This window comes from Brachycentrus maculatus, unplaced genomic scaffold (assembly GCF_059751285.1).
Source record: "Brachycentrus maculatus isolate JH-2025_06_01 unplaced genomic scaffold, ASM5975128v1 h1tg000269l, whole genome shotgun sequence".
Lineage (NCBI taxonomy): Eukaryota > Metazoa > Arthropoda > Insecta > Trichoptera > Brachycentridae > Brachycentrus > Brachycentrus maculatus.
Window position 1 is genome coordinate 2,936,729 of NW_028281020.1, and position 17,384 is coordinate 2,954,112.

Genomic DNA, 17,384 nt, shown 5'->3' on the forward strand with positions numbered 1-17,384 from the left:
TGACTTTGATGAATAACCCTAAAAAAAGGAATATCTTTTTAAAAAAGAATTTCTAACATGATGAAACAAAGTTAATTAAAAGTATATATTTAGAGAATAGAACACCTTATTAAGGAAAGTTAAAATATATTATATCTATTTTATTTTCATAGGTGCGTTGTATACATACAAAAATATATATACTCGTTAAATTTAATATTTGAAGAATTAAAGAAGTAACTAATTTTTAAGATATATTATGAATACCTCAACAGAGGGGAAGTATTTCTATAATTAAAATGTAACTTTGGTTTAAAATCACTATAAATGTATTTCTTTCATACGAAGGGAAAATGGAAGTCTGGGCATTTATAAGGCTTACGACCTATCATTGGCTGGCTTAGGTGATCACTTTATATACTGTGTAACATTCACCATTACAATATCAAGTGATCATATAAGCCATTCTGGGCATTTACAGGTCGTTAGGCCTGTAAATGCCCTGACTTCCAAATCTTCTTTTTATAAAAGGAATGCTTCATCTCTATTGATATATCTATAATCTTGATAGATAGCCCTCAAGGGTTAAATCCAGTATTTGAATACAATAAAACAAACTTTATAAAATTATATATATATATTTTTTTTTTATATACAGAACTATAAATCAAATTTAGATTATTCTATTATTGCTATTGATGATTAAACATTTTAAAAGTATATAATTAATAAAATGTATTTAATTTCTCTTAAATAATGTTTTTTTGCATTTTTTCATGTTTTTGCATTTTACTTGGATCAATTGAAAAATACGTATTTATATATTTCCATTTAAAAAAAAGTTTATTAAACATACAAACAGGATAGATATCTTGTAAACTGCAAAAGACACTATTTTTTTATTGTATTTCTTGCTCCATGAAGGTACACAGTTTTTCTTGAGTGTAAATTTAATAGGTACATAGATATAGATGACTCTGTTTGATTGTATTATTATCACTATGTATGTTCTCCACAAGATACATATGTGTGTAATGTCGTATTTATCACTTTAATCTTCCAAGGCTGTGTTCTTAAACATTTTTCTTGTCTATAGCCAAGTGATGATTGATTATATAGTAAATGAATACATTTCATTCCAATAACTTTATATCGAGAAGGTAGCTACATGTTATTGGCCTTAAATTATTTTTAGAACTTACTAATAGTCCCATGTATATATTATTAAATTTTTTAATTAAATCTGAAGTTTATTGACCTTTTAACACATTGGTTATGGTGAAGTTTGTAAAAAAATGTTATTTAATACGGGCAATATTAAATTGCATCGAAATAATGATGACAGAAAAAAATCTATAATATTTTTGTATTATAGTGATACCTTTTCGCTATATGTACAGCAAAGCAAGGCGAGAAATTAGATATTTAAGATGCGTTTTTTGTATATGAAGTTGAATGTAACCAAAATGAACAAAAATGTGCATACTATCGCAACACAAAGTTTCTGAAACGCACAAATTTGTGCACACCGTAAACAATGTGTTAATTCAAAAGTAGTTTACATGATTGTTTTTAATGTATTGTTATAAATGCTGTTAAACAATGGTTTAAGAACACAGCCATATATTGATTCTGCTGTCTTTAACAAGAAATTGGATTACCTGATGAGTAAAATGCTTTTAATTTAAGAAAATAATCTAATTCTTCCATATAAATGTGAAGAAACTGCATTTTTCGGCATTTTGGTAGATGTTGTACTTGTCTGCCTTCGTAGTGTTCTAGCTTTTGGCTAATGCAGGGGCATTATGTCCCGAGTTTAATTCCTAATGAAGTCAACGACAAGTGGGTTGTCCTAGACTGGTGTAGTGTAATGCGCCGTGTCTTCAAATAATTTACTGTCAGGAATTGAAGTATTATTCTGATCTTTCTTTCTTGTTAAAACAGCAGTTTTTTATTATTATTAAATAGTTAGGTTTATAAGATACTGTTCTTATGAATATCATCCCACCTCAACTAAAGTAAATTATGTTTAATTTAAATGTCTTTTCAATAACTTTGGTCTGCTCTGTACAGTAACAATTTAAATAATATCATCACAATCACATATTTTACCCGATTTTCTTTTTAAATTCTCAAACATAAGTATTATGTACAAATATTATCATACAAAAGGTCAGAACTCCGAGCTTATTTAAAGAATTAAAACGCAATTTACAAAAATGATTTCCATTGTAATTTATACATCTTTAATTTAAGTTTTACTTAGTAAATGCTACTACATATTTCCTAAAATCTATTATGACACATGTTTCGATGCATTCCGCATTATTTTCAAACACTGTATGAAAATGACGCAGAATGCATCGAAACACATGTCACAATAGATTTTAAGAAATAGTGGTACATATTTACTAAGTAAAACTTAAATTAATGGATAGATGACTGCCGAATCAATTGATGAAATTAATTTTTACAAATGGAGACTTCTGTATTTCTGATCCGCAAGATACGTGTATTATTTATAAAAGTATAAATAAAAGTTGATTTATATTTTCAAATAGAAGCCGCTTAAACTTTGACCTGCGTCAGTTAAGGATGCGTATGCTCGTAGGGTGACCATGGTGTAAGAAGTAGTTCTTTTGTGTAGACAAAAGCCTTCTTTTTCCCAACATTGTAGCTTCAGACATGGTCATTATTTATCATCAAACAAACTTTGAGAGTTAGATACACACTAGTAGGTATTTTAGGCGCTCCGTTGCTATGGTCAGTAAATAGCTTTAACCAATCACTTAACACTATTCTACTAAACACATATACATGCCTACATATTACACAAATTATCCCAAAGAAATAAACCAAAGGATGAAACAATGAAAAGGAATGAAACAATGAAAATGTTCTGTTACTATGGTTTTCTAATCACAAAAACAAATGTGCAGAAGTTTCTTTACATTTGTTCCTCAATAACTGGAATATGAATTTTCTTACTAATCGATTACAACACTAATCTTTCCCAACCCTAATACTGGAAAATCTTTTGATTATAATATTTTTAATTGTTACTGTACAATTAACTGCGTAACTAATGCATTAAAATCTAATTTATAATATAAATGTCATCCATCTTAGAATCATGAATAAAAGTTACATCAATAATATATTGTGTATAAATAATTGTGTTATTTAGTTTTAACATGCCTTACGATCAAATAATTCTCTGAGATTTAAGTGATATACCTATTATATTATTTTCATATTAAATTATTTTATTCAAATGAATGTGACAAGAATGTGATGATGCATAGCATCTTTGAATTTTCGAACAAAGAGTTAACATATTTTTTAATAAAAATTATTAAAGCCACTTAAAAATTATAAATGATATTTGTATTTATAATAGTATATTTTTGTTTTGGTGATTTTATCCGCAGCTTTTTTATAATATTAAACATTCAGCTCCGATGATGAATATACTATCAACCTGTTCCATCCAAAATTTTAATAATATGAACACTGTTTAATAATACTGTCTAGTGAGATGAATGTCGGATTCAATATATTCCACATATAAAATAGTTTAAGGATTCTTTTTCTATTTATAAAAAAATCAAATTGACATTTTTTTATCATTTTCATTTGCAAAATTTGTTCATTATTGTTTATATTCTCTCTAGTTTTTGGATGGAATAAGATCTGTTCATCAGAATTCACAAATATTTATTTATGAATACATACTTTGTGTTGGTAAAATTTTAGTTAATAAAATTTATTGAACATATTTTATTTATCTTAATTTTAGAACAACACTATCATTATACATTTTTATACATTCCAGGGCATCAATTCCAAAGAGAAGTTAATGCCTTAGCTATATAGTGTAGATAACTCTTTCATTTCCAAATTATTCTTTTTTTCATTACTTCTTGACAATACAGGTCAACAACGAGTTTAAAAATGCCAAAGTCGCTAGAAGTAAAGGTTAAAATTATCTACACTATGCAGCTAACTCTTTGGTCCACCAGTTTGGTATTCACTGTTTTAATAGAATATTCTTTGTATCTTATAGAATCGAAAAGTGCTTCATATATTTCTTGGCAGTTATATGTATATGATATTGTTTTATTTATATATTTCCAATGTGATTTTTACCATGTGATGTTTAGTGGTTTAATTCGATTTCATTCATATATTACTAATAAAAATCAATAATTTTTATAAACGTATGTAATATTACTAACCTTAGATGAATATCTACACTAAATAACTTTTTAAGCAGATATGCAACATGTCTTGTGTAAAATATGTTAAATATTAATATTAAATTGGAAAATATTTACTGTGTTCAAATGTTACTAGACACGCGTTTATCAAAACTTTTTTAGTATTTATGTAAGATTTAGGAATTGATGCAATTGCAACAGACTTTGCATTTTTTTTTAATATAATAAAAAAATATTTTAAATGTGTTCTCTACATACGGTTTTATTCAACACATATTTACTGACAGTATTTTCAAATGTTAATTTATAAATATACATTATTGAAAATATAAATATATTATGACTCCCTACTATAGTAGCGATAATCATCTCAGATGTAAAAAAATGTGCCCATTTAATGTGCGTGTGTGTGTTTTTTTTAAATTGTACCTGTCCAGTAAGAAAAAAAGCATTTAATTATAGCTCTCTTTGCCTGAGGTCACAACCTTTGCACATGTTTTATAAAATGGCTGATTCTTTGTGAACAACTGCCCTGCCGGGATCTAAGTATCTCCAGCTGGAAGCTAAGTACCTCCAGCTGGGAGCTACGTAACATCCAGCCTGGAGTGAATGTCACTTATAGCCTTGAATTTTGGGCGGAGTCGGCGGTCTTTATACAAATTGGTCAGTCTTTGACTGCCATGTTATATATACTCAAAAATAATTAGATATTTACTTAAAGTATTTTACATTATAATAGCCACACCATTCCAAATTCTTATAAGTTTAAATAATAACATACATATTCCAAATCGTCACACTTATTTTCAATTGTTTATTGTGTTGGTATTTATTTTTTTATAAGATATGACAGTTACTCTGATCATGGAACATAAGTTCTTTATATGCCAATTTATCAAAAGTAATTTTAATAATTATTTAAGAGGCTATAGTTAATTAAGTAATTTGAAAACATTTAATTATTTTCTATTTATTTTTAAATATACTATCATCATTGTCTTAATATAAATTAAAACAAATTAAAATAAATTACCTATAATTCTCATTTTGAAGAGTACAAAAAAAATAATGTTTTGGTTAGATATAGATTTTAAAAATTGAGTAAGAAGGATGGTGATAATTTTTGGTTTACAACAGAAATTTATTTCTTGTGTGTATATTTTGAATACATTATTTATGTTGATTATTCCAGAAATGCCAAAATGTTGTGTAATAATTATAGTTTGTATGTATGTTTTTTGAAATGTATTTTCAATACTATTATACCCTTTACCATTTCAAGTATACTAACAACAATAATTTATCAATGATACAAGAGAACAAAGAGCAGAATGGTTGCTTTTAGCAACCAGAGTGTGTTCTTACAAATTAGGGAATAATTTATCCTTTATTTCATTGATGGAATAGGGCATTGTTCCACTGCGTGTGTGCCGCGGCACACTGGTGTACCGTGGCGATTAGTTGGTGTGGCGCAGAAAAAAGTCTACTTTTGTAAAAATAACACAGTTGCTCCAAATTTTGATTGCCTGTGCTTGTAAGTAGGCTTACATTTCGCATTAAACATAATATGTTACCATAATATGGTAAATATGCATCTCTGAAATTTCTTAATTTGGTAGGTGAACCTTGAGTTGAAAAAGTTTGCGGAATACTGAAATATGGTATAATAAATAATACATACATTTATTTCAACTGGATGAAGACTCCAAAATAATAACATATATACTATAGTAGAATCGTAAGAGAGGTTGTTTATAAACTAGTCTTCCCTTTTAAAGGTTTTTATGTTTGGTGGATGATTTATATTAATTAAAAATATATTTAAAAAAAAAACATTTATTTTCCAAACATATTTTTTTTTAAATATTAATTTATGAATACAAAGTTTAACTTTCTGTAAGATTGTTATCTGTGACAAAAATGTATGATGATTGATTATTATTAATAAAACTAAATGTTAAAAATTATCCTTTCAATTTTATAATTTATTTTCTTCTTCTTCTAACCTTTATCCGCACACTAGCATAGGACACTGCATCATATAAACCCAGTGTTATCTTGATCGTTAACACATCAAGGAAAGGTGATCAGTCCTCGGTCCAGGTACCAGTCCAGGATAATATTAAATAAATATAGGGATTTTTTTTTAGTTAGGTAATATGGATTGAAATAAATAAAAACTCGTAATTTGAACACATATTTTAATGTGGTACAGTTAGATTTTTTTTAACACAGAGATCAACAACAACTACACAATAATATTTATAGAAAAGCATCAATTTAATAACAGTAAAATTTTCATTTAACGGAAATAGGTGGACTTCCTCGTTGATTCAAGGATATTGAATAATGCACAAAAATTACAATTATCTGCCTGAAAAATAAAATGAAGTCTTATAATTATATTATTAAATAACATTTTTAAATAATATATAACTTTTGGGCATGACAATAAAAGTTGATTATGTGTTTGATCATTATAAGATTGCAGATTATTGTTTTAATTTTGGAATCTACTTTTCGGGGAATTTTGAAAAATAAAACATTCCGAATAATCGACTTCCTAGTTAATTCGATCCTAGTAATTTGGAAGACTACCGTATTATGTTATGTCAAATTTATATATTAGGGCGCTGGTATACGAAAATATATAAAAAATAATTGTAGTACTGCAAGAAGTCGGAAAGAAATATTAAAATCAAATATAGGTTATCTAAAATGTGGAATTGTAAGTCTGGTAGATATACTGCCGTCTTAAGTAATGTAAGTACATAATTAAATATTTTCTAAAAATAAATACACACATTTATTTACATTAACTGGTGATAATATTATTTTGGAAAGGAGTACAAATATACAAAGTACCACACACAGCATCTACAAACTTTTCTAAGTACATATTCCAGGATATGAGAATGGTAAAATACAAGAATTATCCAAAAATAGTTGTTTCCATAATATTTTAACAGATTTTTAATTTTTAAAAATTCAATATCCACCAACAAAGCAAATATAGTAGAATAATACATATATGGAATATATTAGTTTCAATACCCACACCAAGTGGAAAAGATTATAAAAAGGCTTATAATATATTAAAAATACATATGGCCAAATTTATTTATTTAATGTTTAAATAAATTAATTTGGCTAACAATATTTTTTAGCTGTCATTAAAAATATGTACTATTATAACTCCCTTATTTAGTTTCATAAAACCAAAACAACTCCCTTAAGGGGAGAAAACTTCAGACAAACATCAAAAGCAAAATTATAAATCTAATATAAATTCTATCTTATTACTCATATTTGTCGGAAAGCTTACATTTCAGATTTGAGAAAATTTGAAAAAAAGTAGAGTCAAATCAGTTTAAAACAAAATAGATAAATGAAGAAAATTAATTTTTGATAATGTCTTAACACATTGTCGGCGGGACACGGCATTTGCCGTTTTTCGCGGACTGTCGGTCAACTGCGGGACACGGCAAATGCCGTTTTTGTCGACTGTCGGCTATCGGCGGGAAACGGCAATATTCGGGTTTGTTATCAGCGTGAAATAAAACGCTTTGAAGGGTAATTTGCTACCTGGGTGCTAGGCGACAGTCTGTTGACGTTATTTGAGATGCCTTGTTCGGATTGGCTAGCGTGTCGCTTGTAAAGGCATCGCCAGAAATCTAGAGTTTTTATGATATTTCAATCTCCAGTTTAGTTTGAGTCATTTCACGTATTGGACTATTTTTCATACTGCTCGCACTGTTTTGTTAACTGTTTGGTATTTTATTATTTGAATATATTAGCATTGTATAGGGAAAGATACCTCGGAGGGGAAGACTATTTTTTAGAGTTTACAATGCTTCTAAAATTGTGAAATACGGAAAACTTAATTAAAAATTATGATTATAATTTATTTTTGATGATCAAATGTCATTCATGATTTCTTTGAAAATTTCAATCGAAAATATTATTTGGTTTAGAAATTGTGTCAATTTTAAGAAAGCGATATATTTTTGCACTAATCGCGAAAAACGTCCGCCATAGGCTAGAGTCTGTTGTTCGAAGCGCCCGACTACAATGTGTTAATAAGACGAAACACATCACATAATATGTATCATATATACGTAAATAAAAGTAGAATTCAATCCAACCGTGTTTAATTTTGGATATACATATTACTCTATTACCCAAAAATTTTAAATGGAATTCTACCGACTGTCTGCTGTTACAATAAATAAGAAAAATAGGAACTTTGATCTGAAGCATGCAATACATTATTTATAATCCTTACACAGTAGCCTTTCGATTGAATATAAAATGAGAAAAGACATGGGCTAAATGGATTTTCCAATTTATAGGTACGTATTACACATGTAAAAATATTTTAGATGTAAACTTACAACAAAAATGTGGTAAGAGTAATCACGACACAGTATTTTTATTACAAAATTATTGTATTACAGTTTAGAGTTTCTTAACCTAAAAAGTTTTTTTTTTGTTTACTATATGCTTCATGTTTTCAGATCTTCAAATTGCGTATTAGAATATAAGTGAATGAAAACATTACAAATCACAAGAATTCGAACAGTATATGTATATATGTATATTTTTATTTTATACTAAATTTTATGACAACTAATACAATCCTCTCCAACTTATGAAATATATATTGATTTTAACCATCACTTTATAAAAATTTACTCATGCCATGACTCTTTCTAATAACAATATCTAATAATTAGTGGTTACATCCTATAAAAATTGTATTTACAAACATGCATAATTTAACAGTGAGATTCAAATAAAATACCATGTAAGTCATCTGACACAGATATATCGGTTCAAAACAGAATACGATATACGTATGTGCATATTTTGAATATCACATACATTTTATACATAATCAACCAGGATTATATGAATCTGGAATAAAATGTATATACAATATCAAATATTTGGCAATGGAATATAATCCTACATAGTTAATTATAATATTATATGTCATATTATTTTATCATAATGATAATACATATAAGTTTCTCTTATCCTCAAGATTAAGGACAATTTGTATAACAGGTTCAGTTAATTTTAATCAACCGTTTTTGATTTTTTTTTAAGTATATTAGCTTTATTTGTTGGACATAACAATATAAAAATTATTAATGATAGATAAATATTGATTGCTATATTATAATAAAAGAAAGTAAAACATAATAAATAAATAATAAAATAAAATAAAAATGTCATGTTTAAATTCATTGAGATCAAGTTTTTAATATATTTGTTCATTATGCATCTAATAATTATTACAAATTAACTGTCAATTAAGTACATACAGCCATGGGTATGTTCGGTTGTACAACCATACAAAATATATCTCAAATGATATTCATCAATCAAATGTTTTTACCAATATGGGATTCAATATTTTAATTGTGTTCAAATCTTTAAATACAAATTCTGAATTCAAGCCCTGAAGTAGTTATTCAAAATTTTTATTAATATCTTAACAGACACTGAGACAGGAGTATGGCATTCTGGGCGTTTACAGGGCTTAGACCTGTCATTATCATTATATCCATGATTGACCAATCATATTACTAAAACTATTTTTTCTAATCCAACTAATGTAAATTCCATTTGGAAGGGACGTTTTACATTTCACAAACAAATTTCAGTTGAAATTTCATACAAAGTGATGAGAGCTGAAATTATTTCTGAATTATTTCACGTATTAGGAAAAACCTAAATTGAGAATTAGATTATACATATTCAAGAAATCTGGTTAAACAATTAAAATATACAACGCCATTATCTGAAATAATAATAATTATAAAGGTCTCTCATTAACCTGTTAACTGGGCGGGACTTATAAATACGTCAAACGTAAACAATATCGGGTACGGGTAGGACATATGAATACGTCCTTGAAATATGTGTTGCACCCTGGAATGGGCTGGACCTACATTTTCAAACAACAAAGGTAATTAGTCATCCACACATGTCTCAACATGAATTCTTTTATATTTGTTTGTGATTTTGTATTTTTCTTTGTGATTTATATATAAATAAACGATAAAATATATATTTTAGTCTTTTCATTTATTTTAAGCATAAAAAAACGTATGAAATTACGTCCACCGGGCGTGACATACTGACACGTCCTAGTGAAAAGCTCGCGCCCGTTGTATGTTGCGTAATTAAAAAGTGAACTCTCCGGTTAACAGGTTAATATCATTATAATTTATTTATGGTGTTAAACACATGTTAATGTTTGTCATGCAATAAAACGAGTGAATACTAAGAAAATAAAGGCATAATAAAGGTTCAGTTTACTGGGAAGATTTTTCTTTTCGGCACAAAACAGTAGCTTCCCCAGATTGCTCAATGTGAATCTCACAGGGCCCCTGTTCCCAGGGCTCGCCATCTACTTGCATGGGAGCGGTCCCCTTTAATTTTATCTAGAAAAAAAAATCAAAGCACTTAAAATCGTGAATATTTAAACCCAATCACTGCACCAAAACAATAGTGTGCAGTGCTCACAACATTTCTTAGCACCCGTTACCCAAGATTCAGAGCTCAATTCTTCAGAACAGAGTATTGAGATAATGATTTTCTTTTTTTTTAACAATTATATATTTTAAAAAATTACCAAAGCCTTGGATCCCTGCCCCAAGCGTAGCGGTTGCGACAAGCCAACTTGGAGCTGAGCAATATGAAACGAAGAATTGATGCCCAACACTTCAAAAAGTCCATCATTCAAACTCTGTGAAGGGTTCATCTCGTCAGCTCCAGCATCTATAATGATTTTACAAAATCACATAATGTCATGCAATTTAAAACTGCTATTTAATTTTCGAGATATTTACTTTTGAAAATCCATAAACAATATTTAGAAAAGACTACTGTATTTTCAAATACATTGATATACTTTAATTCATTCAAACCCTTAACCGCACCCGATGGTGCATACGGCACTGCATCATATAAACACAGTGTTTGACAATTTGTTGTTTGTTAACAATTTTGATTGTTAACATATGAAGGAAAGGTGATCAGCCCTCCGCTTCCGCAACATTGATATACATCTTAGTTTAATAATGGGCTAATGGTTTACCATCTGATTTTCTTCAAAATGTGTAACCAATAAAATTTGTATTATTATTACCTTACTTGATCCATAACTTAGTTAGAGCGGCCGAAAATAACCGTGATCTACTTTATTATTTTAAAAATTAAATTGTGACAAAGTTGTGTTAAATTGTTGTTAACAAATCATATTCAGCTATTAATACATCGTAACGTAGAGTAATAATTCCTCTTACACATCATGACAAATAATAACAATAGACTTACTCCAGACATTAACGCCCGCCCCCCACGAGGGAATATTTAACATCAGAAGAGCTTGTATCGGGGGCAGTTCCACCACCCGTCCATCCAAAGTAAGTTCTAGAAGATTCTCCAGTCCGTGGCAGTCTTGGGCCAGCGCTTGGTGGGTCCCCAGGAACAAATATATAAACTAAAAAATACAATCGAATGAAGCTGGATACTAGAAGAATATAATATAAAATAACTTTTCATGTATGTATGTACTTACATAATTGAAAGTTTGGCTGCTGCATAGATATAGTGGGTGGCATCGAGCTTTATGGAAGTCCAGAGCAACTTTAGCGTCCACTCCGATACTCACATAATTGTAGGCCACTAGATTACGGCGTCCCACTTTTACAGACCACCTGCAAATATAATTAAATAATAATAAAACCCTTATCCGCATCCGAATGGTGCATAGGGCACTGTGTCATATAAACGCAGTGTTTTCTTGATTGTTTACACATGAAGGAAAGTTGATCAGCCCTCCGCTTCAGGTCAGTCCATGGTCATATTGAATAAATATTACAGTGAAAAAATCACTTATATTTATTTTACCCCCCTTGAGAATCGAACCTGAGACCTCCAGAACGGTAGCCGAGCGTGCTGACCATTACACTACGGAGGCGGACATGGTTGCCCTGCAACCGCGACCTGCGAATATAGTTGTTATGAATCGTTTTAATGCATTTGAAGGAGAACAGCTTTTGAACCTCTACGTTTTAATTTCTGCTATCCCTAGCTCTACTTGCCTATCTCCACTTACAGTGCTATATTTTTAGAAAGCACATGTAGTGATCATCAGTCCAATTTTTCAATAAATATGGTTGTTTAGTTTGTACATTTCAATCTGTTGTTATTATCATATTGTTTCCAGATATATTTAGAGTGGAATGCAAAATGCAATAAAAGTTTAAAAATGCAAAAAGTTTACATTTTATACATTTTTAAACTCAAAATATGGTTCAATTTTAAATTGTGTATGTGTGTATATGTGAAAATCTAAACCGAAAGAAAAGTGCAAAATGTGTCATTAATCAATCATATTTCACCCTTTTTCAAATAGTATGGATTAAAATATTACTTTGGTTGGTGTTGGGAGTAGCTCGATGAATGATAATGTGCATAAATTGAAAACCCTAAACACTCATTTATTTAATGGCAATAAATACAAATTATAGCTTATCACACTTGAAACCATACGCACTATGAAAACCAAAAATGAATAAAGAAAATACACATGACATTACTATGTATGTACTAACTTAATCCATATTCTCTCCCTATGCCGAGCATGTGGAGTCCACAAACTACCTCAAAGCTCTTATGTCAGCATCAAGTCAAGTCCGTGTCCCGAAGTTCAGACGAGAACTGCCATATTACAAAATAATAAACTTAGAAAAGTTAAAACCTGTCGATATTCTGGGCTGCAGCGTTCTTGATGTCACCTATGATGGTCAGGGGTGCTATAGGAATAGTGGTGGTTCCTCCCCATCCTAGCACACGACTCAGGTCATTCCCAGTCCCGAGGGGGAGTATACCCACAGCTGGAGGAGGCTGAAATAATTACAGTATAAATACATATAGAAATACATTTTGTTGAATTTTGCAACATAATATTAATTTTATTTAGATTCGTTCATAATTTTATTTCTTTCATAATTTTATTTCTTTCAGTACCATATTTTTTTTAAATCTGAATATAACATTAGATGATTCTTTGTTAATCTAGTGAAGTAAACATATTCTAATTTATTTTTATATAAAGAACTATTGTTGGTCATAGACCACCAGACAACCAGGAGAGCTTGTCATAACGGGAACCTGGAGAGCTAGAGGTAGATCTTCAACCAGATGGACCGATCAGGTGAAAGAGATCACAGGCCTCTTCATTTCGGGGGCTCTAAAGGCTACACCAATGGACAAGAGTGTTTTCCGAGGTTCCAGAGGAAGCCAGTAGTGGGGTTATGATCCTCAGCAATGAAGGAAACAACCAGAGAAGAAGACATAGAACTAAACACATTGCCAAATGATTTTAAACTATTGGTTGACGATTAGTATTTTTCATGATTATCATATGAATGAAGTATTATATCTCTATGCATAGATTTTTTTAAGGTATTTTAATTAACTTTTGAGTCAATCTGATCAGGTGTTCTATGTAGCCAGGTGTCAAAGAAAAATTGTACAGAATTCAATTTTGGTTGAATGAAAGCAATATGATCGAGCACTCACGGTAATGCCAGCATCCTTAATGGTGGTCAGTACAGCCGATACGGAGCCATCGCCACCAGCCACAAGGATGCGGGCAGAGGAGGGGATCCATCGCAGAACAGAGCGCAGACCAGACTTTCCCAGGATCACCACCTGGATAGGGTTCAGGTAGCCTCGGAAGTCGGACAGTATCTCCTCTCCTACCTGACCGCCTGATTTAGGGTTCACTGAAATTATTTCATTTAATGTATAAATGTGCTTTCCATGGTTCTAGCATATGTGTGGGTGTCAACAGTGTCGCACAACTGCGGAGAGCCACGCCCAAGCAAGGGAGAGAAACGGCCACGTTCATAGTGGACATCTTCAATTCTACATTACATTCTCTAGTCTTTTGTGTTCTCAGCCACTTTTCTCTATCTCTCTCTCTCTCTTCATATTTTGCAATCCCACTTACCTCTGTACATGCACATCAATCATCAATAAATAATAAGGTTTTATTTCATCCCGATTTTCTTTACGACATACCCCAGAAATACCCATGAGTAAGTTAAACTATGATATTACTTTGATACTTGCTTAACGAATGATTAATCACTATGACTGATTTCAAGTACATTTTTTTAATGAATTTTAACTTTGAACAATTATCAAAAATACTATATTTTAAAATAAAAAAAATATAATATGTCAAACAGTGCTAAGAAATAAAAAAAACTCCTAAGCTGGTTCCTTTGGTGTGACAAATTCACAGTAAAAGCATGTTGTATAGTATCTAAAAATGATTTATGTAACTAATTTATAAAAAAATACACACCAATCACGACCAATGGTTTCCAATCCGGCCAGTCTGGTGGATGTACAGAGATGTGTCCGGTCCGGTTGATGGTTACACATTGAGGAGGAACTATCATGGAACGCATGGAACCAAAATCACAAACCTGTAATCATTTGCAAACAAATTCATTTCAATGGAGTATAATCCAATATTAAAACAACCATTTTACAAATACAGATTTTTTTAATTGCTTTAATTGACAAAAAAAAAATCCTTGTTAAATCCCGGTTAAGTCTGGTGAAAATTTTATAATGATCATGCTATGTTTTAAATATGTATTTTATAAATTACATTGAGTATGATCTTCTGGATTGCTTTCTTTTAACATTTTAATTGTATTTAAATGTACACACTATGAACATTTCTCATACCATAATAATAATAAAAGAGACAATTATATATATATCGCTGTTTTCATTGAATTCTCACCTCAAGGGGGCATTACAATTTTCATATTTTAAAAGTCTTTAAGAATAAAGTGATCTCTCTGTTTAAGGTAATCTAGAACTATTTCTTGATAACTTTTATCATCACTTAGTTTTACAATATTTTTCATTGATCGTAACATTCTGGTTAGGGTAAACTCGGTAAATTAAAAGCCTAGTATAATTACCTCAGTGTCGATGGGCTCTCCAGAATCCTGGTGCACAATACGGTGACACCAGCAGCAGAAGTAATCATTCCCCTTTCCTTCCGATAGCCCTCCCTCGCATTCGTCGCATGATGGACCAACTTCAGTTAAGAATTTTAAGAAAATTATGAGAAAAAATATTTGCAACAATTAAAATGTAGCTTTAACTTCTTACCTTTATGAATAATCAATAATATCAGAAGTTAAATGAGACAAATAACTATCAAATATGACATTTTGGAGAAATTTTAGCATATAAATAAATGTATTAACATCTAAATAAGAGGATAAACCTAATATTAAAAATGCTTCAAGACGCAAAGTGTAATGTCGTTTCTCATCTAGCTACATAACTCACCTATTACTTGATTTACGATCTATGTTTTGTGTACTCTACTATCACTATGGAGTTTACAGACCCTGCTCTAAGTATCTAGTACCGGGAGCGGAAGCTGACAGAAGTAAGATCTTTTCTTCACTAGTTTTAATGGTATTAGTACCAACATACCAAAATATGCAACAAAAAAAAAATGGTGAAGTTTGCAAATGAAAAGCACGAAACAATTATAGATAGATATAAAAAGGATATGTGACCGTACAGGACGAACTGCAGGATGTTGCATATTTCTTGGAAGGACTGAAATGCAAATGAAGATGTAATAAAGTTGAAAAATGTAGGAAAGTTGAAAAATTCATATTTTGCTTAGAGGGAAAATTGAATATGTGAGACACATCATGAGACATGACCAAAAGCAACTTCTCCGGGAAATAATGATGGAGAAAAGGATGGGCAGAAGAAGCATAGGGAAAAAAAAAAGAAATCCTGGCTTCGTAACATAATGGTGTGGAGTATCAATGTCCTGAGAATCTCTTTGCTCTGGGGCTAATCTTCGGTGATTGGACAGTCACCAAAGAAAGAAACGGGAACTAAATTTTTAAATCGGTTTTAAATCTGATATTCTTGCAGAGTGAAGATACCCTATTAACATTGTTATAATAATAATAAAAATCTATATTTGTAAACGGACTAAAATATCACTTCAAGTACGCTATTCCAGTTACCTTTTACCCAATGGTGAGTAAAGGGTACATCGGGTGGCGCCGTAGCGAGACGGCAAGTTCCCCTTTTATCTGCTACTTTTCTGCAACTCCTACAAGTACTCAGTGCACATTTCTCACAGTAGAGGCCAATAGTAGTCAGCATCAAACTTTTACATACTGAACACTGTTAACAAAAAATCATATAAAAACACATCTTCATATATTCACGCATTTCAACAATCAATTGTAACTCAAATAAAAACTGTATTTAAAAACATGGTTGAACTACCATATGTATTTAAAAAAAAACTAATATGATTGAAATAAATACGCAAAAGTATTGAAAAAAAAATGCTCACCAGTGCGTTATACGGGAGGCATTTATTTTGTTGTATACTCCTCCAACTATGTCCTTTGAAACGATAATTCGCAGCAATATAAATATCGGAAAACCACCATTTAAATACGTACGCAATAGATATTGCAGGAAGTATTAAATACATAAATGACCATAACACAGAAGGGAATAGTGAAATCATATTTTATATCGAGAATGTTTCAATTTTCAACACTTTGTTTCTAAAAACAACGCAGAAACACAACAATGCACTGCAAATCACTTTTTACTTCATAAATGTCAGTCTGACATTTCTTTGTTTATATTATATTTTTGTTGTCTATGAAAGTAATTCAAATTTTGTTTTTTTTTTAATATTTTTATACTGGCAATTATTTTCGTGCTATTCATTTTCAAAAATGTAAAAGGATCCTACCTATGACAATTTAAATATTTTGGGCTACCGAATCTCAAAATAAAGGGTATATTCAATGAAATATACACAGTTTTATATTTGCGTTGATAGTGATTATTGAGAGTTTTTAAAAGAAGTTATAATTTTCAGTTTGAAATTCAATAAAATGCATGTTTGTTTGTAAAAATTACTGAGGGGTATTTATTTCACAACAATGAGAAATTATTTTTTAATGCTTTCAGTTCCTAAAAGGAATATTTTGAAAATGCATCTCAGGAATATATTTTTTATGTATTTATTGCAATATCATATAAAACATATAGAGTGTATAGTCATAAGAGAAG

General features: G+C 30.1%; 1 protein-coding gene across 1 annotated transcript; it reads right to left on the minus strand.

Moving 5' to 3' along the window:
• Positions 1-9,441: 9,441 nt before the first annotated feature.
• On the minus strand, positions 9,442-16,960 carry LOC148305602 (diacylglycerol kinase epsilon-like). The gene is made up of 10 exons (XM_088266500.1): positions 16,648-16,960; positions 16,310-16,472; positions 15,230-15,348; positions 14,596-14,719; positions 13,803-14,008; positions 12,979-13,124; positions 11,794-11,932; positions 11,550-11,715; positions 10,846-10,991; positions 9,442-10,654 (listed from the first exon to the last, which is right to left on the minus strand). Exons 1-10 carry the CDS (start codon positions 16,825-16,827, stop codon positions 10,526-10,528), a joined length of 1,518 nt encoding a protein of 505 aa, XP_088122626.1. The 5' UTR covers positions 16,828-16,960; the 3' UTR covers positions 9,442-10,525.
• Positions 16,961-17,384: the final 424 nt, after the last annotated feature.